Genomic DNA, 24,101 nt, shown 5'->3' with positions numbered 1-24,101 from the left:
GTGAGCGGATTCCCAGTCCTACTGAACAATGTCAACTATGCTGCTTAGGCCTGTGCTGGGGCAGCAGGACGGGACTTCACACTGAATACAAGTACACAACTTCAACTGTCGGCCTGCGGATGTTCAAAAAGGCACCATGCGCCCACTTACTGGGTGTGTTATGGAGGGAACTGCATGACCATGAGAAGGGTTGGCCTGGGTCAACTCTGAGGCCCTCACAAAATGAGGCTCTTGTGTCTCTAGGTCCTCAAAATATGGGCATTCAAGGTCAAAGAATTACACTGTAAATAGCTCACTGGAGAGCAATGAATGTCATCACCAGAAACAGGACTGTAACCCGTGATTGGATCACCGCCCTGGTGAAGGCTGGAGGCCAGGCTGTGTGCCTTAGGGTAATAAGGAATCCACAGAAATAAAGGGAAAACGGAATGCACATGTTTTGCTCAATTAGCTTCTACTGAGAAAGCAATAAACAGGAAAGATCAGTGCTATGCATGCATTTTCATTTAACCATTTGGCATGAGTCATGACATTTCAAAAAGAAATGTCTCTTTTTTTAGTGACACCAAAGGAAACTATTTTAATTTTCCTGATCATGCTGAGGTTTTTGCAATCAAGTTGTTTTTAACCAAAAGCATTACAAAATACCACCATCACGTGAGAATATTCCTGAAACCCAAATCACACCAGCAGGAAGTGATGATTCTATGGGTCTTCTGAAGCATTCTAAAGTAACTCCAAATATCACCTAAAAACAACACTATTGGGTTATTTTTGTTACAGTTGCTTTTTATAGCCAGAGGGCAAAAAAACTCTATTTACTTCTTCAGCATCAAAGTTAGGACAAAAGATTAAGAAATCAAGAGTGTTGCAAAAAGGGTTTAATGCCTTGTAGCTGCTCATTTTTCAACTGTGCTGCTAACTGATTAATTACATTTTTAACATTTTGTTTCTTCTTTTATTTTTATCTTGCTGAAATTTCTAAATAGATTGGGCTGTGCTCTTTTACGAGGATGCAGTCCTTCTCAACCTCTGGGTCACGCTGGACTCGCCCGGGCTGCGTTAAAGAACGCAGATGTCCGGGTTTCACCAGGACACTGTGGAACTCAGAGAGATGGGCTGGAGCCCCCAGCGTCGGCGTATTTGAAAGCTCCACTGACGTTCTGACGTGCATTGCACTGTTTTTAGGGACTAGTCTTTTATCATTTTATACTTATTATATTCTTCTTTAAAATAAATAAATAAATAAAAAGACTCCCCATTATATAATCTTCATACCCCACCAAACCTGGAGGACTAGAAATTTTAACAGCTTATTTACAAAGCTGCTGTTTTTGAAACTCTATTTGGATGTTCCTTTTTTTTTTTTTTGAGAGAGAGAGAGAGAGAGAGAGAGAGAGAGAGAGAAAGCGGAACAGACAGGGACAGACAGACAGGAATGCAGAGAGATGAAAAACATCAACTCGTGGTTGCGGCACCTTAGTTGTTCACTGATTGCTTTCTCTTACGTGGCTTGACGGGGAAGTGGGGGACTCAAGCCAAGCTAGTGACCCCTGGCTCAAGCCAACAACCCTGTGCTCAAGCCGGATGGTTACCAGCTCAAGCTGGTAACCTCGGGGTTTCGAACCTGGGTACTCAGCATCCCAGGCGATGTTCTATCCACCATGCCACCACCTGGTCAGGCTGATATTCTTCCTTTCAAGAAAAGCATGATACATAAATGAGAATGCAGAGAACAGATCTTTGAAGGTGAGTCATAGCATGACAAAAAACACACCCAAGAACTTCTACATGGATGTATCCACGTGGATTTAAAGCAAGAACTAGAGTTCTCAAGTCTAAATCCCATATCTAACGGGATGGGAAATGTGTATGACCAACTGAAGAGAACTTGAAGCTCATTCTCTACTGTTGTCAGGACAGACTAGCTGCCTTGGGACCTGGGAAAGACTCCTCTCCCCCTGGAGAGCCCTGCCCTCAGCTTCTGGAACCCACCTCCTGACTCGGCAACAGCTTGGCTGGGCAGAGGCTGCAGGGCTCTCCTCTCAGCCACACAGGGTCTCATTTGAAACGGAAGAAGCTCGTCCTCTAGCCCAAGACGGGAGTCCAGCAGTTGTGCATAAATGCAGTGAACGCAGGACTCATGGTGCTGGCTGCCCCCCCTGAGCCCCGAAGCCCCTTAGTGGCGGAGGCATCTCTGTTCCTTCTTTCGCAGAAAGAATGCCCACATGGATGGAACACCCATCACTCAGAGCCGTGATTGGGTACCGCCTCTTCAAGTCCCGCCGAGCCTGGGTACGTCTCCGTTACACACCCTTCGAGTCTGGGACTGGCAAGGGAACGGGGTGCCCTGCCCTCGCTTCTGAGTCCAGCTACAAAGGCAGCCTCCGGAAACACAGGCTCAGGGACCAGCACCAACCCCCGGAGCCCTGCATCTGGAATCTGATTCTGCACCCTGGAGACGACCAGGTCCCTGTCACAGCCAAAAATACAAGACCTTCCTTGTCAGCAGTGCCCAAATCCTAAGGCACATCTCAGAGGGAGGAGAGGAGAAATAAAGCAGACAGGATAGGCAGTTAGGAAACCCACCATCTATGCCAATGTTTCTATATGCCTTTCAACTATTAAAAACTGAATAAAATCTTTACAATTCCTGAACACTATTATTAATATCCCGTATGTCACGTCAGGCTTCATCGCAGTCCTATAGGGCAGTGGTCCCAACCATTTTTGGGCCATGGACCGGTTTAATGTCAGAAAATATTTTCACGGACCGGCCTTTAGGGTGGGATGCATAAATGTATCATGTGACCGAGACAAGCATCAAGAGTGAGTCTTAGACGGATGTAACAGAGGGAATCTGGTCATTTTTAAGAAATAAAACATCATTCAGGCCCTGGCCGGTTGGCTCAGCGGTAGAGCGTCGGCCTGGCGTGCGGGGGACCCGGGTTCGATTCCCGGCCAGGGCACATAGGAGAGGCGCCCATTTGCTTCTCTACCCCCCCCTCCTTCCTCTCTGTCTCTCTCTTCCCCTCCCGCAGCCGAGGCTCCATTGGAGCAAGGATGGCCTGGGCGCTGGGGATGGCTCCTTGGCCTCTGCCCCAGGCGCTAGAGTGGCTCAGGTCGTGGCAGAGCGACGCCCCGGAGGGGCAGAGCATCGCCCCCTGGTGGGCAGAGCGTCGCCCCTGGTGGGCGTGCCGGGTGGATCCCGGTCGGGCACATGTGGGAGTCTGTCTGACTGTCTCTCCCCGTTTCCAGCTTCAGAAAAAAATAAAATAAAAAATAAAACTCATTCAGACTTAAATATAAATAAAACGGAAAGAATGTAAGTTATTTATTCTTTCTCTGAGGACCGGTACTAAATGGCCCATGGACAGGTACCAGTCTGCGGCCCGGGGTTGGGGACCACTGCTCTAGGGGATATATGTCTGTCTGCACCTACAGGAGGGGAAACCAAGGCCTGGGGAGGTCAGCAATTTGCCCAAGGTCATGAACTGTAACTAACCACGTTCTTCCAACTTCAAGTGCAGGGACACACATGCACACACGGCTGCCGTGAGCTCTCTCTACCTGCAGAGGAGCAGCCCTCAGCCGGCGTCCGCCACGCGTGAGAACCCTGCTCTGACTCCCTCGTCTGCCAGCGCACCCCGGCGATAATGAACCCAGCAGCCCAAGCTGGCACGCTGTCTACATTCATGAAATATCTTTCAACGTAAAATATGAGAGAAAAACGCAAGCCATGCGGCGGCAGGGGCATGCTACGCGTGCAGCAAAGCAAAACAAGGCAGGCTGTATAAATATTTCACGGGAATGGGACGGGTGCCAAGGAAACATCTGGAATAACAGATCGATGTAGGCTGCAGCTTCCAGCGGGCAAGTCACAGTGAGGGTGCGAGGAACAAGCAGCCGTGCCTCTCGGGTTGCACGCTCTTGTGTGCTCACCCAGCACCTCTGGCGGCCCAACTCCACGTGCTTCTCTCTGCTGCCTGAGTGTTTACTACACAGCCGCACCACTTCCAAGGGGCCTGGATCCCATAAACATGCTTCTCTTGCCACTAAATACTTTATGTGTCAAACAACAGAAACCCCATTAACAGTGTTACAATAGTTGACTGAGATAAAAATCAGCATTTGGGGGCGGGGGGTTTGCCACGTTTATCTGTTACCTAATATGGCAAGAAATGGACCGCTGAGTGTGCTAGGATTCCAGCAGCTGGCCTCAACCCAAAGACTGAGCACGGGCATTCCAAAGAAAATAAACTATAGACTTGCAAGTATGGTTTTCATGAAGTTACCTTCTTGATTGACACTTGGAAACAGACCATCCTTTCTCAGCACTGATGCCACAGGAGGGGGGGGGTGTGAGTTCACAGGACCCCTGGGGGACCAGTTATCTGCCTGACCTTCTTCCACACGCTCCATGACATGCGTGCTGGCTGTCCATGTCACCATGTACCACTAGCCTGGGCGTCTGCGATGGCCTGGTCCTCACAGGGTGTCAGTTTGGGGCACTCAGGTCCTCATTCTCGTCCTGTTCTGCAGTGAAGGGTGCTGCCTGGGGCCCCTGCAACCCCCTGCTGACCCTAGCGCAGAGCCTGCGATGTGCGGACTTGCAGAGCGAGGTTCCAAGGCCGTGTCTCTTCCCTGTGCTGGTCGCCTAGCGCGGAGTCTGCGATGTGCAGACTTGCAGAGCGAGGTTCCAAGGCCGTGTCTCTTCCCTGTGCTGGTCGCCTAGCGCGGAGTCTGCGATGTGCAGACTTGCAGAGCGAGGTTCCAAGGCCGTGTCTCTTCCCTGTGCTGGTCGCCCTGGACCCTGGGCAGCAGGGAGGGCAGCAACCTTCTGAGAGGCTCCTCCCACAGCTGGCTCCAAAGGCCTGCTCTGGACCAAGAGCTGGGAAAACACAAGCTGGACAGCAGAGCTTACTGTGGCCAACCTCACCCCTCCTTGCCGGTCTCAGCAGCCAAAGGATGGCACCCCCCCCCCCATCACAACGTGCTAAATCCTTTATTCAGAGCATCTCCAACTTCCACATGCAGAGAAACCCCTGGGGATCTATTAAAATGTGGCTCCTGAGTGAGCAGGCCCGGGATGGGCCTATGAGGCTGCATTTCTGAGGTGCTGACCCGTAGAGCATACCCACCCGAGGTCGCCAGGGCTTACTTCCCAAGCATATTCACATTTGCCTTCAGTTTCACAGCTGACGAGACATCTCACAAAACTGTATAGTGCCTATCTTTCAGAAGGCGGGAGTTAAATTCAGAGATCGAAGAGCCTGACACACTCAAAGCTGAGACGGACGCAGCCCAGGTGCCTGCTATCAAGTCCCAGGAGGGTCCCTGAGCCCCTGGCTCTCAAACTTCATGCGTCCAAAAGACCCGGAGGGTGAGCACAGAGGAGGGTCACTGGGCCCCCTGAGCCCCTGGCTCTCAAACTTCATGCGTCCAAAAGACCCGGAGGGTGGGCACAGAGGAGGGTCACTGGGCCCCCTGAGCCCCTGGCTCTCAAACTTCATGCATCCAGAAGACCCGGAGGATGGGCACAGAGGAGGGTCACGGGGCCCCCTGAGCCCCTGGCTCTCAAACTTCATGCATCCAGAAGACCCGGAGGATGGGCACAGAGGAGGGTCACGGGGCCCCCTGATCCCCTGGCTCTCAAACTTCATGCATCCAGAAGACCCGGAGGGTGGGCACAGAGGAGGGTCACGGGGCCCCCAGAGCTCCTGGTCAAGTAGGTCTGGGGTAGAGCCAAGAATTTCCTCTCTGGCGAGCTGAGTTAGGTTCATGCCGCTGGCCCGGGGACCACACTTTGAGAACCCGGATCGTGCAGGACCCTGGGACCCCTGGGACATCTGCCTCTGTCTCAGAGCCTTGATACCACTCACATGGCCCTGCACCCCACTGACCGCTGCTCGGTGTGCCCTCTGTGAGTCGGGCCCCAAAGCCTTGGGTTGAGCTCATCTGACTGGACTTGCTCTGCTGGGCCATGCGAGCCATTCGAGCTTCTATGTATCTTGCTTCATCCGCGTCAATGATGACCTCCACTCTGTAGCGCAGGGGTCCCCAAACTTTTTACACAGGGGCCAGTTCACTGTCCCTCAGACCATTGGAGGGCCGGACTATAAAAAAGCTATGAACAAATCCTTATGCACACTGCACATATCTTATTTTAAAGTAAAAAAACAAAACGGGAACAAATACAATATTTAAAATAAAGAACAAGTAAATTTAAATCAGCAAACTGACCAGTATTTCAATGGGAACTATGCTCCTCTCACTGACCACCAATGAAAGAGGTGCCCCTTCCAGAAGTGGGGCGGGGGACGGATAAATGGCCTCAGGGGGCCACATGTGTAGTTTGGGGACCCCTGCTGTAGCGGCTGTTAGGGCTTAGCTATGGTGGCCCTGGGGCCTCCCAGCATGCTCCTCCCCTGTGAAATGGACTCCCCCGCTCCATGCACAGGACTGTGACAAGGCCCAGGGAGGGGAGGCTCTCACAGCGCCTGTCGGAATCACCGGGGAGCTTCACTAGCAGTGCCCGCCCTCCCCAAATCCTGGGCAGGTGTCCCTGTCACAGCTCCGCTGGGAACGATTCTAACCAGCAGCCAGCCTTCACAGCCACTAAAGTGGTTAAAAAAAACACACTGTACAAATGGAAGAGTTCACTGGAGGTATTTATAGTTCACTGTCATGATCGAACAAGAAAATAAAAGCAAAATGTGCCAGCATCCCACGGGTGTCCTCTGTCTCGGACCAGGAGAGAGGCTGCGAAGAGAATGCACCATCTCGACCTCTCACAGCAAGCCGGCACGGCGACAGGCTACTGGGCACAGCTGGCTGGCCAGGCTCCCTGGTGACCTGATTTCGTGAACGGTTATCTGTGCCCAGACCATGGCCCGGCCAAACCCTGTGATCCAAGGCCCCAAGTATCTCTGCACTTGGGCGAAGGCCTTGGGGAGATAGGGGACCATAGCTGACTGGGATGTGTGAGTTACGCGTGGGGGCTTTCTGGCCAAAGCCCTTGGAGACTGACCTGGCTCGGGCTCTCCCCAAATTATCACAAAGAATCTGGGCTGGAACGGTTAGGAAACAGGCCTCACTCATCCCACAGCCGCTGGGAACACTTGGCAGTGATAAGGGGAACGGTACATCCAGCTGACCTTCCTATGGCCGTGCAAACAGGTATTTGTTGAATGAATGAATAAGTGAGTAAATGAGGTAATGAGTGGATAATGGATAAGACAGAGGGAGGAATTCGGCCTCAGCATGCACCCTTTCCACCACTGGACAGTTCTACTCACTGAACTGAACCAAAATGCCGACCCAACTGGCTGCAGGGAGGAAATGCAGTGGAAACAGCCTCAGAATTGCAGTGTGTGTGTGTGGGGGGGGGGGCGCTATAGCCCAGAAAATGTGTGGAAGTGTCCGTGGCTCACCTTTCCCACATCCGCGTCCTGGCCAGGGACTCTGGGCACTTCCTGTGCTGTGCAGCACCTGTGGTCACTGGCAAGGTACTTCTAGTTCCTGCCCACTGGGGTCAAGGCTTTCCAGAGTTCAGTAGCCACAGGGGGGACTTGGGAGAGGTCATGAGGACATAGAGAATCTGCTCCTCTGTGCTCCCCTGGGGGGCTGGCTGTGCGCTTGCCCTCTGGCCCCACATCTTGGGCATATCCAGTTACGGTCAGAGGCTCTGCTACCACCGGGACAGCCTTGGCTGTTGCCCCAGCTCCCCTCTGTCCCCACAGGGAGCTGTGCTCAGGTCACTCTGAGATCCACAATAATTATCTCTGCAGCCTCTCTCCTCACCACACTTTTATCTGGTCCCTGGCCTCCTCCATTCCTGCCTCTGGCTCTGTTTTTCATTCACAATCATGTGACCCAAATATCCTTGGCATTCCCAGGGATAGGAGAACACCCACCTTTCCCCTTAAGGACCACCTCTCAGACCACTGCGGCTGCCCCTCCAACCAGCCAGCCAGGGCCACTGGGCTTTGCCTGCCCACGTCCCTGCCTCCATTTAGTGACTGGGCCCTGACTGCCTCTGAGGAAGCACCTCTCCCCAGCCCATGGGTCCACTCACCTGTGTGGAGAGGCTGCCCTCACACCCTGCTCGGATGCCCTAGCCACTGGAACTGGGCCGGGTTGCTGGCCTGAGTGAACCCAGGGAGCCCATCCTGGGACACTTGCTGGAAGCACAGGGGAAGACACTTTGTTTCTGCTGTAATTATAAGCCCAGAACTGCTAATCAACCTTTGCTGTCACGAGGAGAGCCTGCCAGAGAATCAGCCTGCCTGGGAGGGTGCAGTAGGCACCTTACAGAAAGAAAGCAGGGGGCCCTGGCCGGTTGGCTCAGTGGTAGAGCATCAGCCTGGCGTGCAGAAGTCCCCGGTTCGATTCCCAGCCAGGGCACACAGGAGAAGCGCCCATTTGCTTCTCCACCCCTCCCCCTCTCCTTCCTCTCTGTCTCTCTCTTCCCCTCCCGCAGCTGAGGCTCTATTGGAGCAAAGATGGCCCGGGCGCTGGGGATGGCTCCTTGGCCTCTGCCCCAGACGCTAGAGTGGCTCTGGTCGCAACAGAGTGACATCCCAGAGGGGCAGAGCATCGCCCCCTGGTGGGCAGAGCGTCGCCCCCTGGTGGGCGTGCCGGGTGGATCCCATTCGGGCACAAGCGGGAGTCTGTCTGACTGTCTCTCCCCGTTTCCAGCTTCAGAAAAATACAAAAAAAAAAAAAGAAAGCAGGGTCTCGGAGAGACATCTACACCCACGTTCACTGCAGTACTACAGTACTACTCCCAGTAGCCAAGACACAGAGACGACCCTAATGCCTACTGACCGAGGAACGGATAAAGAAAATGTGGTAAATACATATAAATATAAGGGAATACTATTCAGCCTTAAAAAAGAAGGAAATCCTGTCATTTCTAACAATATCAATGGACTTAGATGCCACTATGCACGGTGAAGTAAGCCAGTCACAGAAAGACAAATGCTACATGATTCTAGTAACATGAGGGACCAAAAGCAGCCAAATTCACAGGAGCAGAGAACAGACTGGTGGGTGCCAGGGACTGGGGGAGGGATGGTGAAGAGTTGGTGCTTACTAAGTATAAAGTTCCAGTCACCAGAATGAGTAAGTTCTAGAGTCCCAAGGTATAGCGCTGTACCTATAGTTAACAATTCAGTAATGTGCACTTCAAAATGTGTTAAGAGGACAGATCTCATATTCTTACCACAACCCCCCCAAAACAAACAAACAAACAAAAAAAAAAAAACAAGAGAAAGAAAGAAGAAAAGAGCCTTTCAAAAAAAACACAAGGAAGTTTTGGGAGGTGACAGCTATGGTTGTATCTTAATTGTGGTGGATAACGCCACCTCCTTCTGGGCCTGAAAGGAAATATGCTCAGGGACAGGAGGGTCTGAGACACCCTAGTCCCATAATCAAAGGCTTCGAGTCATCGCTGAGGATTTTTATTATTTTTTGTTTGTTTGTTTGTTTGTTTTGTATTTATCTGAAGTTAGAAACGGGGAGGCAGTAGACAGACTCCCACATGTGCCCGACTGGGATCCACCCGGCACGCCCACCAGGGGGTGATGCTCTGCCCATCTAGGGCGTTGCTCTGCTGCAACTGGAGCCTTTCATGCACCTGAGACAGGGGCCATGGAGCCATCCCCAGCGCCCGGGCCAACTTTGCTCCAGTGGAGCCTTGGCTGCGGGAGGGGAAGAGAGAAACAGAGAGGAGAGGGGGAGGGGTGGAGAAGCAGATGGGCACTTCTCCTGTGTGCCCTGGTCGGGAATGGAACCTGGGACTTCCGCACACCAGGCCGATGCTCTACCACTGAGCCAACCGGCCAGGGCCTTTATTATGTTTTTATTACTTTTTTTTATTATGCAAGTTTTTATTACGCTTTGGCTGGTTATGAAGTCCTGTGCTGAGTGCTAAACAAAACCCTGAGGCCCGCCCTCGAGGGGCCCTGCTGCCGTGATCCGTCCGTGTCCCAGGGGAGTCACCTCGCATCTCAATGGCTCCGAGAGGCCTGGCTCCTTGTCCACCATGAGGACAAGGACCGACTTCTGCAGTCCACGCTGTTCTCTCTAAGGCCTGGCTGTCCACTCTTCACCAGGTCTTCCCTCCACTCCACCAGCTCTGCCTGCCATGGCCACCAGCCACTGTCCACTCCAAGGACACTACTGTCCAAATGCAGGCCACACTGTCCCTTTAAACTCTGCCAGACACATGAAGGCTTCCCACGGACAGAAGCGTCCACACAACTCTGGTGAGCTGCTGAGCTAAGCCTCTGGCTGCAGCCTGACCAGCCCTTCGCCATCACCACCCTGGCCATCTGCCCCAGCTGGGTCTCCTAACTGGGTGTCAAAAGCCACATCCTGTGGTCAGATACAGAATATGGCAAATAGGCCAACAGTTCCTGGATGAGCTAACTTCCCTTCCCCGTCCCTCCCATACATTTCACTTTGTAGGGTGTGACCCCAGCACTTCTGTGTGGGCTTCTCAACGCAGCCCAAGGCACAGCTCTCTGATCTGTTTTAGCGTCATCGTTTTACATACACACGGAGCTCAGGGCCAGGTCATGTCCCCGTCACAGGAGACACAGAGGCAAAAAGACACAGACTCCGTCCTCGAACCGTCCCCCTCTCTCCTCTTCCTCCCTTTTATACACTGAGAAGGTCACTAGTATCGTTCAGAAACAGGTGGACACTTGCCACTTCCGACCACATGTGTCTCAGTCTTACCCTAAGGGCTGGAATGAACTATGTCCCCCCAAAGCCATATGTGGAACCTTTAACCCCCAGGACCTCAGAATGGGTCTGTACTTGGACCTGGGGCTTCTTTACAGAGGTGGTTAAGGTTAAAGCTATGCTCCTGTTGTCACTGGGTTCTTGTTTTTTTGGTTTTTTTTTTTTTTTTAAGATTTTATTTATCCTCGGCCCTGGCCGGTTGGCTCAGTGGTAGAGCGTCGGCCTGGCGTGCAGAAGTCCCGGGTTCGATTCCCGGCCAGGGCACACAGGAGAAGTGCCCATCTGCTTCTCCACCCTTCCCCCTCTCCTTCCTCTCTGTCTCTCTCTTCCCCTCCCGCAGCCGAGGCTCCATTGGAGCAAAGATGGCCCGGGCGCTGGGGATGGCTCCTTGGCCTCTGCCCCAGGCGCTAGAGTGGCTCTGGTCGCAACAGAGCAATGCCCCAGAGGGGCAGAGCATCGCCCCCTGGTGGGCAGAGCGTCGCCCCCTGGTGGGCGTGCCGGGTGGATCCCGGTTGGGCACATGCGGGAGTCTGTCTGACTGTCTCTCCCCGTTTCCGGCTTCAGAAAAATACAGAATAGAAAAAAAAAAGAAAGAAAAAAAAAGATTTTATTTATCCATTTTTATTGGACAGAGAGAGAGATGGGGGAAAGAGAACAGGGAAAGGAGCAGGAAGCATCAACTCCCATATGTGCCTTGATTAGGCAAGCCCAGGGTTTTGAAGCGGCGACCTCAGTGTTCTAGGACGACGCTTGATCCATTGCGCCACCACAGGTCAGGTCTTGTTTTTGTTTTTTATCAGTCACTCACATTTATGTGAGTGTTTTTCCACTTTTCCCCATAAGCCCTATGGTTTTCACCTCACAATTTTGTATTCTGCAGGGATTTTTTTAAATAAGTTTTTTAAATAACATGTATGTTGTTATAGAACCGACTACATTTAAATGTTTCGGTAGGCAACTTCATATTAGGAAACTAAGGCCTGCGTAATAAAAGCCTCTGATCAGGATCACAAATTGTCACACACATGAGGCATAAACCTCATGACAGAGTATGTAGTTCTGGCTAATATATTGATAGCACCTACCTGTGCTAATAACTTTTTTTTTTAATTCAGTAAGAGGAGGGGAGGCAGAGACAGACTCCTGCATGTGCCCCAACCAGGATCCACCTGGCAAGCCCACTAGGGGGCGATGCTCTGCCTATATGGGGTGTTGCTCTGTTGCTCAGCAACCAAGCTCTTCCTAGCGCCTGAGGCAGAGGCCACGGAGCCCTCCTCAGCGCCTGGGGTCAACTTGCTCCAATCAAGCCATGGCTGCAGGGGGGAAGGGGGAGGGAGGAAAGAGAGAGAGAGAGAGAGAGGGAGAGAGAGAGGGAGAGAGAGAGAGAAGCGAAAGGGGGAGATGTGGAGAAGCAGATAGGTGCTTCTCCTGTGTGCCCTGACTGGGAATCGAACCTGGGACATCCACATGCAGGGCCAATGCTCTACCACTAAGCCAACTAGCCAGGGTCTGTGGCAAGAACTCTAATTGCAGCTAAAATATAGTGGGGGGATTGAACTAAAAGTGGGTTTTTATAACGTGATGGGATAAATAAAACCATTACAAAAGTGACATCAAATATACCCCCTCACCTTCCGGCAGCTTCTTCTGACCTGCAGCTTCCTGATCTGTTTACTTAAAGGAATCTGTCTTGAGGGTCACACAGCCCCACAGAGGGGGCCACACTGACCTGTCATGGAGTTCTCTGAGGTGCACAGCTGCTCCCTCAGCTTCTCCACGTCGTCAGGATGCACCTGTTCGTAGAGTGTGCTCCCGAACCACTCCGACTGGGGCTGGTTCAGGACAGGGGTGACGGAGTCAGACACGTAGATCACCCGCCCTGTCTCGGCCGCCACCACGAACAGAAACCCATCAGCCGCTTCCAGGATGAGATGCTTCAGTTCCTGGGAGGAAAAGATCGCCATTAGAAAAACATGCTGGCAGACCCCAGCCAGTTCAGTTCTCTTATTGGCAACCTTCACCTTTCCTTCAGACACTTGTTGTGATACACACGTAATTCTGAAAGCTTGGATCGCTTTTTTTTTTTCTAATAGCAAAATGCAATTTAAAAAATGCACAGAGTTTGTCCCAGCTGTAAGATACAGCTACTCTCAAGCCTGTTGTCCTTGTCCTACCTAGTCCCCTCCTGGGCAGAGAGGAGACATCCGGCACTGGGGGATGAAAAGAACAAGCAATGTCAGCAGAAGGTACGGGGTTGTCACAAGTGTGGACGCCTCACCTACAGTCATGCCATCGGAGCAGAAGAAGGGCCTGGTACAAGGTGCTCAGAGAAGGAAGAGAAGGAGGATGGGGAAGTGAGGGACAAACAAAAGGACAAGAACCACGTGACTCTCCCCACGCGCACCACACTACCAGGGCGCCCCATCCTCTCTCTTCCTGTGCTTTCTGAGCAATGCTGGCACTGGGTGTCAGAGCATCACCTCACGCCTGCAGGTTGGGCAAACTTCTAGAACAATCTCACAGGCAACATCTCGACAGACTCTCAACATAACCTCAGGAGGTGGCAGAGCACCGAGCATTGACCACGTCACTCCACAGCGAGAAGAGGGGTTTGTGCGCCAGCACTGGGCCACCCTGACTCACTGGGCTCGTACCTGGCAGTGAAGGCAGGAAGGAAGCTGCTTGGGACCGGGGAATGGACAGCAGGAAGCCCTGCCATCAACCCGAGAGGGGCGTGGATGGGGCCCAATCACCTTGGTTAACACTGGATGTCTTTTCTCTGCTGTGCCTGAAGGCGGCGCAAGAGCAGCCTACCCGTGTCATTGTCACATCAAGCCAAGGAGCCCTTTCCCGCTCATGACATGGGCTCCGTTCCCGCTGGGGCTGAGGAATTAACTGCCACGTGCACCTGACTCCACAGGTTCACCTCCCACCACCCTGCACAGCGCTCAGGCCCCAGAGAACACAGCCACCCTTCTGGGTCAGCGGCTGGCTCATGTTCGTGGTGGGAACCCTCTGTTCCAAGACGGCCTGATGTGGAAGCCTCTGCGGCACAGGGGAAGGGCCGCCGCGAGGGGCGGACGCCGGGCACCCGTGCGCGGAGCCTTGCCCTGTGCTCCTCCCTGTGGATCAGAAAACGGGGACCTGCTGGGGAGCGGGGCCAGGGGAGCTTAGTAAGGGCCGCTGAGCCCGTGCAATTCTAACCTCTTCCTGGGAAGTGAGGGCAGAAGTGGACTTTTAAGGAAAGGTTTTTGGTTCATTTCGCTTCCGTTTTCTGTGTGTCCTAGACGCTTACTCAAGTCAGAGAACTGGATCAGCACTTCTGTTCTCAGTATTGGGAAGATCTTCCCTACAGGAAGGAGTGTGGAAAATGGCACGGATGTCTGGGAAAGTAGAGGGTTCTGTCACCGAAGGAGAAAAGGTGGAGGCTGGTGACTTCATTTTTGGTTTCCTGGTTTCCCCCAGTGTGCTGGGCGGTGGGAAGGTCTTCCAGGGCAGAGCCTCACGCTCATCACTGACCCCTCTTTCTACCACCCTCCTCCCCAATTTCTGTCTTACGGATTTCTGTGCCTGGAAATCAAACCAGCCTTGCCTCCATTCTCTAGTTCCACCGACAGTGAGGCCGAAGGGCACGACCTGGGAGTCAAGGACACCCTCCTCTGCGCTAACACCTGAGTGACTGAGGGCCCCTTCCTTACTCGACAGCCTCAGTTTGTCTTCTCACACTTTCTTTTCAGTGAGAGTATGTGAGGCTGGACGAGCTCCTGCATGTGAGGGACACAGTCAGTACTCAACAAACGTGGCTGCTGTGTCCCCAAAAACACACCAGGTAATTGAGGGAGGTGATTGGAACTCACAGCCCACGCCTTCTCTCTCCAGCCTACCTCCTTAATCCTCGCTTACTACAGATACAGAAATTTCAAATACTGACCCAGCAGGGTTTTTGTAAAAAAATAAGGAAATGGAGAGAAAACGTTTTTTACAAATCCTAGCAGTGAGTAGGTATATGACATATGTCTGTCTGGTCAGCTGCCGGCTGTTCACCCCTCGCTACACTCTAAGCTTCCTCTTCCCATCACCTTCCTTGCCTGTCACCACAAATACACGAGGTGGGAGCCAGCCGCACGCTGAGCCACCAGGCTCCGGGTCCTCCCAGCCACGGCACTGCCCCGCGGCGCCTCCCTGACACCTGTGAGGGGGACACCAGGAGGCCCCCGGGGTGATTAAAAATGGGACCAAGTGGGTAACGTCCTTGTGAAAATGTCCTCCCCATGGAGCTTATCTCGGTGACCCTGCCGTGACGACGTGTGGGGGACAGCACCTGCTCGGTCAGGAAGGAAGGCTTGTAGGCACCGTCCGTGGACTTGTTCCCCGTGCCCCGCATGGACTTCATGTGCGACACCGCCATGCGCAGGATGGTGAGCTTGTCCGGCTTGCGGGCCAGCGCGCTGCAGGTGGGGACCATGTCGGACAGCTCGGTGATGTACTGGGTCATCTTGTTCCGCCGGCGCCGCTCGATCTCACTGTGGTTCTCTCTTCCCAGAAGCACGCCGTGGAGGGGGGAGGGAAGAGAGGCGTCAGACCAGGCTACCAGCGGACAGGCTGAAGCACACGTGGGTAACATCATGCAACCCAGGAGCAGGGACCAACATGCGGTGGCTGGGCGCTCTGGACACACACTGGGCAGAGTGGCTCCCCAACACCTGAGAGCTCTGGTCTCTGTGTGGGGGACACAGGCTCAGCAGCTGTGCTGGTCTCATCTCTACAAGTCCTGCAATCGTCTCACTGTTCCCATGAACCTTGGGACTTTGTAGTAGGAGCAAGAATGCAGACATTCCCCTACTCTTGGCGAGAGACGACCTGAGGCCCCCCAGACACTGACCACAGCCAGCAGGCAGGGGCAGCCTCAGGCATGTCCCCAACTCAGACGCCCCAACGGACCCAACTGGCGGGCCCATCACCTATCTTACCTGATGCAGTTATGTGGCCCCAGCTCCTCCAAACTCAACATATGGGAAGCCCATCCGTCTCATTTTTTTCATCTCTCTTATTTTTAATGAGCAGAGGAGGAAAGACAGAGCAAACATCTACACCCTACGTAAAAACTGACTCTGCCAGGCTTATAAGATAAGGGCACGGAGTCCAGGGTTCCTGGTTCTTCCTGATGGGACCTACCACAGCGAGCTCTTTGGCACCCGGCACGGTTATTTCATCCCTGACATTGCCCTTCAGTGTCAAACAAATGTCACTCCTCATCTATCTTCCTCTTCCTCTCCCTATTCCGAGACCCAGGAGCCGTCATTTCCTGAGTCAACGCGGCCTGGACTGTTATGTCAAGGAGCATTTTGCCCCAGAGAACTGAAAAGTCCTTGTTTCCTCACAAAGGGGGGTCGTGTGAGCCAGAGTCCGGGGCACGGGGAGGCCGAGGCTAGCTCCACGTCAGAACAAAGCGCGCTCTGCTACTGCAACCTGCCCTAAAAACGGGTGAACGTCCGAGCTGGGGCTCTACCTGCACCGAGGGGAAACAGCACACACCTCTGTTGTTAAGTTCACGCCTGGTTCTGAACAGACCCGGAGCTGTCAGAGGTCAGGTGCCCTCCATCCCCTGTCCTCCCTCTCCCAGAGCGGTAGCCGGAGGGTGGAGGAGACACTCAGGAAGCAAAGTGTGTCCAGAGACGAGACGTTCACTATGGACCGGGAAACCCCCGAAGCCCCCAGACTGTGCCGAGATGCACGTTCCTCTCGGGTTCAGGGAAGTGTGCTCAGGCCACAAGCACAACGCTCATAGAAGGAACCATAATCGAAGATGACTGCCTCGGGGACGAGCCAGCCTGGGGGGGAGGGCACTGCACCCCGGGCTCAACGTGGAGGTCGCTCTCTAATAAACGTTTCAAAAAGGAGTGAGGCTGTCAATCCAAACTGTGGATGTGGATGTGGATGTGGGAGGATGTGGGAGGAAGGCACCCCTCCCCTGGGGCAGGTTTCCAAGTTCATCCACACGCAAGAGTTAGGAGCGTGCAAATGACGGGGATGAATATCCAGGCCCTTGCACACGTAAACTGAGTACAGGCGGGAATTTTGCGGAGATTGATGGAATGGTTTGTGCCTTTTTCTCAACATGGCCAAACTTCCTACTGTAACTTACAAAATAAAACCAGAAAAAATTAAAAAGAAGAAAGAGCCAGGGGGCTGGACCCGCCTTCTCCTTCATATGTGTAACATACGGACCGCCACCAGCACCTGCGATCCAGGCTCCTGTCTGTGAGGTGGTCTGTACTCAGGACGGAGCCCAGTTACAGACTGTCATGTGGCCCATGAGTCACACAGCACCTAGGAACTCAGTTGAATTTAATTTTCTGCATCCAGAACAGCCCCCGGGTTTCTCACATTTCTCCTCATTTTCTGTGATAGGAAAAAGAAGCCTCATCTTGACTGTTTATCTACACTTGAACCCTAGGTATGTCTTTAAAAGAAGTCCATTCAAACTGGCAGTTCCTGTTTTGAAAAGCCAACAGAGTTACGAACTTGCTACTTAACTGTTGCTGATCTAGGCTGGGATGTGGCAGGATTGCTACTAGTTTCCTCATTCACTGGCATAGAATGAGGGACAAGCATGGGGGTCAAACTACAAGGCGTGGCTTTGTCAGTGACTGAAGACATTTAAATCCACGTGCATCCCAATGAAGTGATGGCTGGTTACTACTGGCTTCTTTAAATCCAAGGAGCATAAAGTAAACTCACCTTGAAAATTTGCTGGGACCCTCACCGTCTTCATCATCAAAGTCCATTCTGAAAAGTCAAGGCCACAAGTGAGCATCATGACAGGCAGGATATTTCACTGGCAACACGAGCAGCAGGCACCGAAGGGAAGGGCTTTATTTGGTCAGAGGGCTGTCCAACCAACCCAACCCCGGGCAGAGCAGAAACCGGTATCTCTACACGGTCATCAAACAGGTTCAGGACAAGAAAAGGCCAAATGAAAGGTCTCCAGTGTCAGCAGCACTGATCATGTGGCTGAGCTCGTCTGTAAAAGTGCTGAAGCTCTGACCAGACCCCCACGCGGGCGGCCACCGACCCCTCAGCCCGTCCAGACAGTCCACACCGTACCCCCACACTGTGCCCCCACACCGTAGCCCCACCCCGCCATGGGGCGGCCAGTCCCCCCACGGCACTTGTTCTGTAGTGAGATTTCCTTTCCTACTTTATTTTATGGCATATTAATAAAGTTAAAAAAAAAAAAAAGCACAAGGGGATTTGAAAAACAGGAAGTTTTAGAGATGATGAAGGGATTCTGAGAACAAGAAGACCTACTGCTGTTTGTGCTATGTGAGAACTATGCGCTGTGCGGCCTTGGGAGGCCACGTGAAAAGGACATTTAAGGCCATGAAGCTGTGAAGTCTGGGCCCAAATAAACGGATGTGGAGGGAGAGGTGGTCGTGTGGAGCCTCCGCTAATCAACTGTGGCTCTCTGTTGAAACTCACTAAATAAACACTCGGATCCCCACTTTGCTGGGCCTGTCAGTATAAACATAAAACAAAAAGTCTTGATAGAGAGTTGTTTAAATAATATCCCAAACACTCCTTAAGAATCCAGTCAGTCCTGACTTGGGTGAACATACAATACAAAATACAGATGATGTGTTGTAGAACTGTGCACCTGAAACCCGTATAATTTTATTAACCAATGTCATCCCAATAAATTCAATAAAAAATTTAGGGGAAAAAAGAATCTAGTTTTCTCTGCTGTCAGCTGAGTTGCCCCTGAAGAGGTCGGGGCAGAGGGGTACTCGATCAGTTTCGAGTGCACCCGGCGTCTTCGGGGGCTGCTGCAGAAGAGTGTCTCGGAGCCACTGCACGCCTGTCTCGTCCTCAGTGCCCTGAGGGACGAAATGGGGCACAGTCCCCTCGAGTCCCGAGCAGAACGAAGGTGGTGTGGCAGCTCAGAGCTGTGGCCTCACAGGGACATGACCCCCACCTTGGTCCTGGGGGCGGGCTCCGAGGGTAATGGTGACTTGGGGGGGACAGTGCACACAGGCCACCAGGAAATGGCCGGGCTGCTAGGAAAGGCCACTCTGTGCAAGCACATCCCTGATGAGATGAATCATGCTCTCTAGGCTTTGAGGAAACTGAGGGACGCAGGGACCACGATTAGCTAGGGCAAAAGAGCATGTTATTCTTTAAAATGGTAGCATGGGTTTGCTTTTGCTTTGTTCTGTGTGTACAGTGTGGCCAGAGTTCTCATCTGGGCTTCAGCCTGCGTGGATGGCCTGCTGGGATCGCTGCCTTCCAGACTGAAGGGCTGCACCGGCTTCTGGGAATCAAAGAACAAAGGAGTCAGACACCTGGGAGAGATGGCGGTCATGGTGGCCAAGATACCTGTGCAGAGAGAAGGGGAGGCGGGAGAAAAGTGACAAGAAGGAGGAAGTGGAGCTGAAGACCACAGACCCACTACCAGGAGGGACAGACATGCCCCTGACGATGCAGTTTGGGCATCTGGGCATCCAGGTACCAGCCAGCAGCTGCAGAGAGCCTACGTTATGGGAAAATGAGGTCCAAATGCATGACTTTCTAAATGAAGAAAAGCCATCAGTAACCTGCATAATTGCTAAGCTACCCCCTAGCCTTTCCTGAAAGTTACATCTGGGAGGTAGGGCCGGGTTCTGCAGAGCCGCAGAGCCACACTGCCACCTGGTGTTCATCTCGGGAACAAGCAATAATGTTATCTAACGCCCTTCCACTGTCAAAGACATTTCACGGTTCAGAAAAAAAAAGAGATTGCATTTTCCAAACTCCAGTGGTTTAGGCAAGCATTGAGCCAAACTGCTAGTGGATGTGGGAGGTACAGTTACCTTTAAAATTCCTTTTATCTCTATGTGAGATGAGTGTGATCATCAGCTCCTGCGATACACAACTAGCCAGCCCTCCCTCCTGGGCCTGCACGACCTTTTGGGGGATTTAGGGTAACCAACTGTCCTAATTTTCCTGGAATGAGAGGATTCCGTGTACAGGACTTCAGAGCTAAAACTGGGTAAGTCCCAGGCCCACCAGGATGGTGGTTATTCTAGTTTTCAAAAACAGTCCTGCCCTGGCCGGTTGGCTCAGCGGTAGAGCGTCAGCCTGGCGTGCAGGGGACCGGGGTTCGGTTCCCGGCCAGGGCACATAGGAGAAGCGCCCATTTGCTTCTCCACCCCCGCCCCCCCCCTCCTTCCTCTCTGTCTCTCTCTTCCCCTCCCGCAGCCAAGGCTCCATTGGAGCAAAGATGGCCCGGGCGCTGGGGATGGCTCCTTGGCCTCTGCCCCAGGCGCTAGAGTGGCTCTGGTAGCGGCAGAGCGACGCCCCAGAGGGGCAGAGCATCGCCCCCTGGTGGGCATAGCGTCGCCCCTGGTGGGCGTGCCGGGTGGATCCCGGTCGGGCGCATGCGGGAGTCTGTCTGGCTGTCTCCCCGTTTCCGGCTTCAGAAAAATACAAAAAAAAACAAAAAAAAACAAAAAAAAACAACCCAGTCCTATCCTTTGCCCAGACCCTCAGCGAGTAGAGTGGTGGGGAAGAAAGCTACACTGTGGCCATGGTCCCTACGAGGTCCCAGCTTGGGCCGGGTCCACCCAACCCAGTAGGAAGGGGCAGCACTACAGGTTTCTCAAGGCCTCTGGGAACCAGGATCTGTTTACAAAAAGTACAGGCCCCAGAGCCTGTGCACCGACCTGTGCGTGTGATGGCATGCGGGCAGCAGTCAGACTTAGTCATCAGAACAGCACAGTGTGGGCTGAGCCCAGGAGACCTCAGGACACGAACGACGGTTCACGTCCTCAGGAGAGCCCGCCGGACCCCACAAGTCTCACCGCTCATCAGCAACACAGAAAAACACAACTCTCGAGGACATGGTACCTTAAGAGCAGTGCTCACCATGACCCCGTGTGTCTTTGTCACCACTTTTAATAGGACTACAAGAGGTATGCTTCTTTCTTCTGCTACGGAAACTCTAGCAAAACCACCCTTTGTTTGACATCCTTTATTGCCTCTCGTATACTGAAACACCTGGATAATAAAGGAGAGAAACCAAAATATGACTTTTACGTGCTCCTGTATTCACTTGAAAGAATGTGGACCAAGGAGCAGGTGATGTAAGCGGCCTCAAAGGGTGGCCTGCAAATGCGGTCCCTTCACTCTCCTGTCAATCAGCACACATTCTTACCTCAATAAAGAGTCGTAAAATGCATTTCTTTCTGATCCTGCAATTAGTTAAGAGTGAGGGTTGTGAATCTCCGTAACACAGATTGTGTAATAGCAATAATGCTTCATCAAACATGAGTCACCAAAGAGAATTCATATATTATGCTCTTCAAAGAGGCCATGCCAATAGGGCTGGTCCTAGAAGGGTGGCATTGGGGCCACCATGGGCCAGCCGGAGGCTTCCCTGAGCAAAGGAGGCGCGGCATGGCGCCAGCATATGCTCTTCCTTCAGACCCGGGCCGGCCGGGGCTCCCGCGACACCAGCGCAGAAACGCTAAGTAACCAAGCAAAGCATCTGCTTGCGTAAACATGTCTTGTATTTGACCACAGTCCAGCAGTTGTGGGGTGGGACGCTGGTCTAAGAGGCTGTAGACAATTTAGAAATAGTTTTCCTCGGTGATGACATTTCAGAAGCCTAGCACTGGACTCCAAGGCAGCGGGAAGGGCCTGGCACACCCCTGCCCACAGCCTCCACCCACCATCGCTACCAGGGCTGGCTCCAGGCGGGCACAGCCATCTAATCCAGGAGTCCCCAAACTTTTTACACAGGGGGCCAGTTCACTGGCCCTCAGACCATTGGAGGGCCGGACTATAAAAAAAACTATGAACAAATCCCTATGCACACTGCACATATCTTATTTTAAAGTAAAAAAAAAAAAAACGGGAACAAATATAATATTTAAAATAAAGAACAAGTACATTTAAATCAACAAACTGATCCGTATTTCAATGGGAACTATGCTCCTCTCACTGACCACCAATGAAAGAGGTGCCCCTTCCGGAAGTGCGGAGGGGGCCGGATAAATGGCCTCAGGGGGCCACATGCGGCCCGCGGGCCGTAGTTTGGGGACCCCTGATCTAATCCCTGCTGCTCCCCTCTAACTTCAGCAGCGCCCAGTGCGCCCTGTGGGAGCCCTCCCCTAACCTCCCCCTCGCCGACATCAGGAGGGGTCTCTGCAAAAACACAGCTCAGGTAACTTGCTTCAGCTCCTGTCCCCACGTGTGGAACCGCTTTTCAAAGAATCCAAAACTTCTGAATCTTCACCCTGTGTCCCCACCACTGGCAGGGCCCGCGGCCGCGGAGACACTCAGCGGGCAGGCCGTCAGGGAGAGCGCTGGCCCGAAGCCTCCGCAGCACCGGGCACTGGGCGAGGCACGTGCTGGGAGGAGCCCAAGCCCTCGGGGGTCAGCTCTGCTTGGCTCTGAAACACTAGGGTGAAACGGGTGGATACCCTGGGAATTTAGGACACTTCCTTTTAACAGAATAACAGGTCAGAGTGGGAGGACCAAGCAAGGAATAGGGGCCAGAAGGCCCTGGCCTGTTGCCGTGTCCCCAGTCCCAGCACTGCACCCCGTCCCCTTCCTCCTTTCCCCCGACCTGCGACTCTCCAGCTGTGCCCATGTTCTCGGGGAGAAGGAGGCAGAAGAGCACCGTATAGTGTGGGGGAGCGTGGGGAACGTTCCCCGGTGCAGAAGCGTGGCCCCGCTGTGGCGTCACTGGCCTTTTGATGCCTGTGACCTCCAGTGGGGTCCCCTCTGTACTCAGCCACATGTGTGGGCTGTGGTTGGAGGAACACATCAAAGTTCTAGAACAGCGGTGGCCTCAATCACAGGATTTCAGCAAAACATGCAGAAATATCTGCTGCAAGATTTACTATGGAAACAGCCCAGGAAAAATGGAGGCTTCTGGTGTTTAAACAGAGATGTCCCTGCGTCATTGGGGTTCAGCAGGAGGGACCACGGCTGGGTGGCTCCCTCCTGAGGGGGAAAAGGAAGCAGGCACATGAGGACAATTGAGGAAGAGCCCCTGCAGGAGGTCAGCCTGTGAGTCTGTCTGCAGGGCCTCCTGGGTGGGGGAGTGTGTCCCCAGCGACCATTCATCCTTGGGAATCTCTTTTCTCAGCGCTTTGCTTCCTTGGCCCTATCTCAGCCTGCTCCTGTCCCCTCTGCAGCCAGTGTCATGCTGTGATCAGTACAGAAAGGGACAGCTGGGAGGACTCTGCAGAAAGGAGACAGACCCCACCATCCAATCAGTGGAAATCAGGGTCTGGATGCCAGACGGGGGTCAGAACACGAAGGCCAGGAGGAAGTGGCCTCAGCCCTGCAGCGTCGCCCTGAGCAGGGCACAGACCCGGACGCGCCTGCAAGGGCAGCAGGTGCTCCTGGCCCTGCACACACAGGCCAGGCCTGAGCGTCTCCGCCTGTCCCTGGCCCTGACCCAGCCCACCTCCCTCATCAAAGAGCCCCATGCTGGCCTCTCCTAAAAGAGAACTGGGCACTCCTGTGGACGGAGGTTAGAGAGCCTAGACATTTAAAAACGATTTTAAAAGACCTGGAATCTTTCTTAAAAACCTCAGTAAGTTGATATGTTTGTTGACTGACGGCAGTCCAGCGTCCACCAAGCTCAGCGGCCAGTAAGCAGGAGGAGCTGGTTAAATGGCATGGCTGTGTTTGTGGTGGCCCCAGGGGCAGGCAGGCTGCTGCTTAAGGCCCTGGGATCTGAGGACTGGCCCCAGGCACCCACCCTGCTCGTTACAGCTCTGCCAGTCATGCTCCTGAAGAAAAGGGCAGCGTGGGCGGAGAACAAGGCTGCCTCAGCACCCAGGAGGGAGCCGCTGACTCAGGGAAGCCGGTGTAACCACTGAGCTCAGCTTCTCGCCCTCCCAGTGATCACTTTGAATCCCGGGGCCTCCTTTGAAGACTGCACTCCACACACAACACACTGTTCACACCCTGATGCTGAGTATGCTCCTTCACCCCGACTCAGCTCCTGCCTGACCTTCACCCGGGAGGCCCCGCCCACCAGCCCTGCGGCCTCAGGCCTGACGAGCCTGCCCTCATCCCGCCCTGTGCTGTCAGAAATTGCATGAGTAGGACAAACTGATCCTACTTCAAGAGAAATGTTTTATCAGACATCTCGCTGAAAATAAAATTAAGTCAGTGAGGGAAAGGACCCGGGTCATTTACGGAGCCTGCGAATGCCAGCTCTGCTTTTCCTACGGGGGGGTTTTGTCCGCTGGTTTAAGTTTTGAGCTCTAAGCACAGCTCCAAGCACAGTACCCTTGAGTAGATGCAGTTGGGGTTCCATCAGTTCAAGAGGGAAGATCCGTCTGACCCTG

The 24,101-nt window shown here is 53.2% G+C and overlaps 1 protein-coding gene across 7 annotated transcripts in view; it reads right to left on the bottom strand.

Moving 5' to 3' along the window:
* The window catches only part of ARNT2 (aryl hydrocarbon receptor nuclear translocator 2), a 106,046-nt gene that overhangs the window by 58,184 nt on the left and 23,761 nt on the right, over nt 1-24,101 (bottom strand). For 6 of the 7 annotated variants that reach the window (XM_066239815.1, XM_066239819.1, XM_066239813.1 and 3 more), the window contains exons 3-5: nt 17,494-17,541; nt 15,074-15,287; nt 12,482-12,695 (exon numbers count right to left, since the gene is read on the bottom strand). In XM_066239815.1, the coding sequence (XP_066095912.1) occupies nt 12,482-12,695; nt 15,074-15,287; nt 17,494-17,541 (476 nt within the window). The remainder of the gene's footprint in view (nt 1-12,481; nt 12,696-15,073; nt 15,288-17,493; nt 17,542-24,101) is intronic. The other variant, XM_066239814.1, reaches the window with a different exon arrangement.

This window comes from Saccopteryx bilineata, chromosome 7 (genome assembly GCF_036850765.1).
Source record: "Saccopteryx bilineata isolate mSacBil1 chromosome 7, mSacBil1_pri_phased_curated, whole genome shotgun sequence".
In the NCBI taxonomy this organism is placed as follows: Eukaryota; Metazoa; Chordata; class Mammalia; order Chiroptera; family Emballonuridae; genus Saccopteryx; species Saccopteryx bilineata.
The sequence above is the reverse complement of the archived record's forward strand: the minus strand, read 5'-3'. Positions and strand labels throughout refer to the sequence as shown.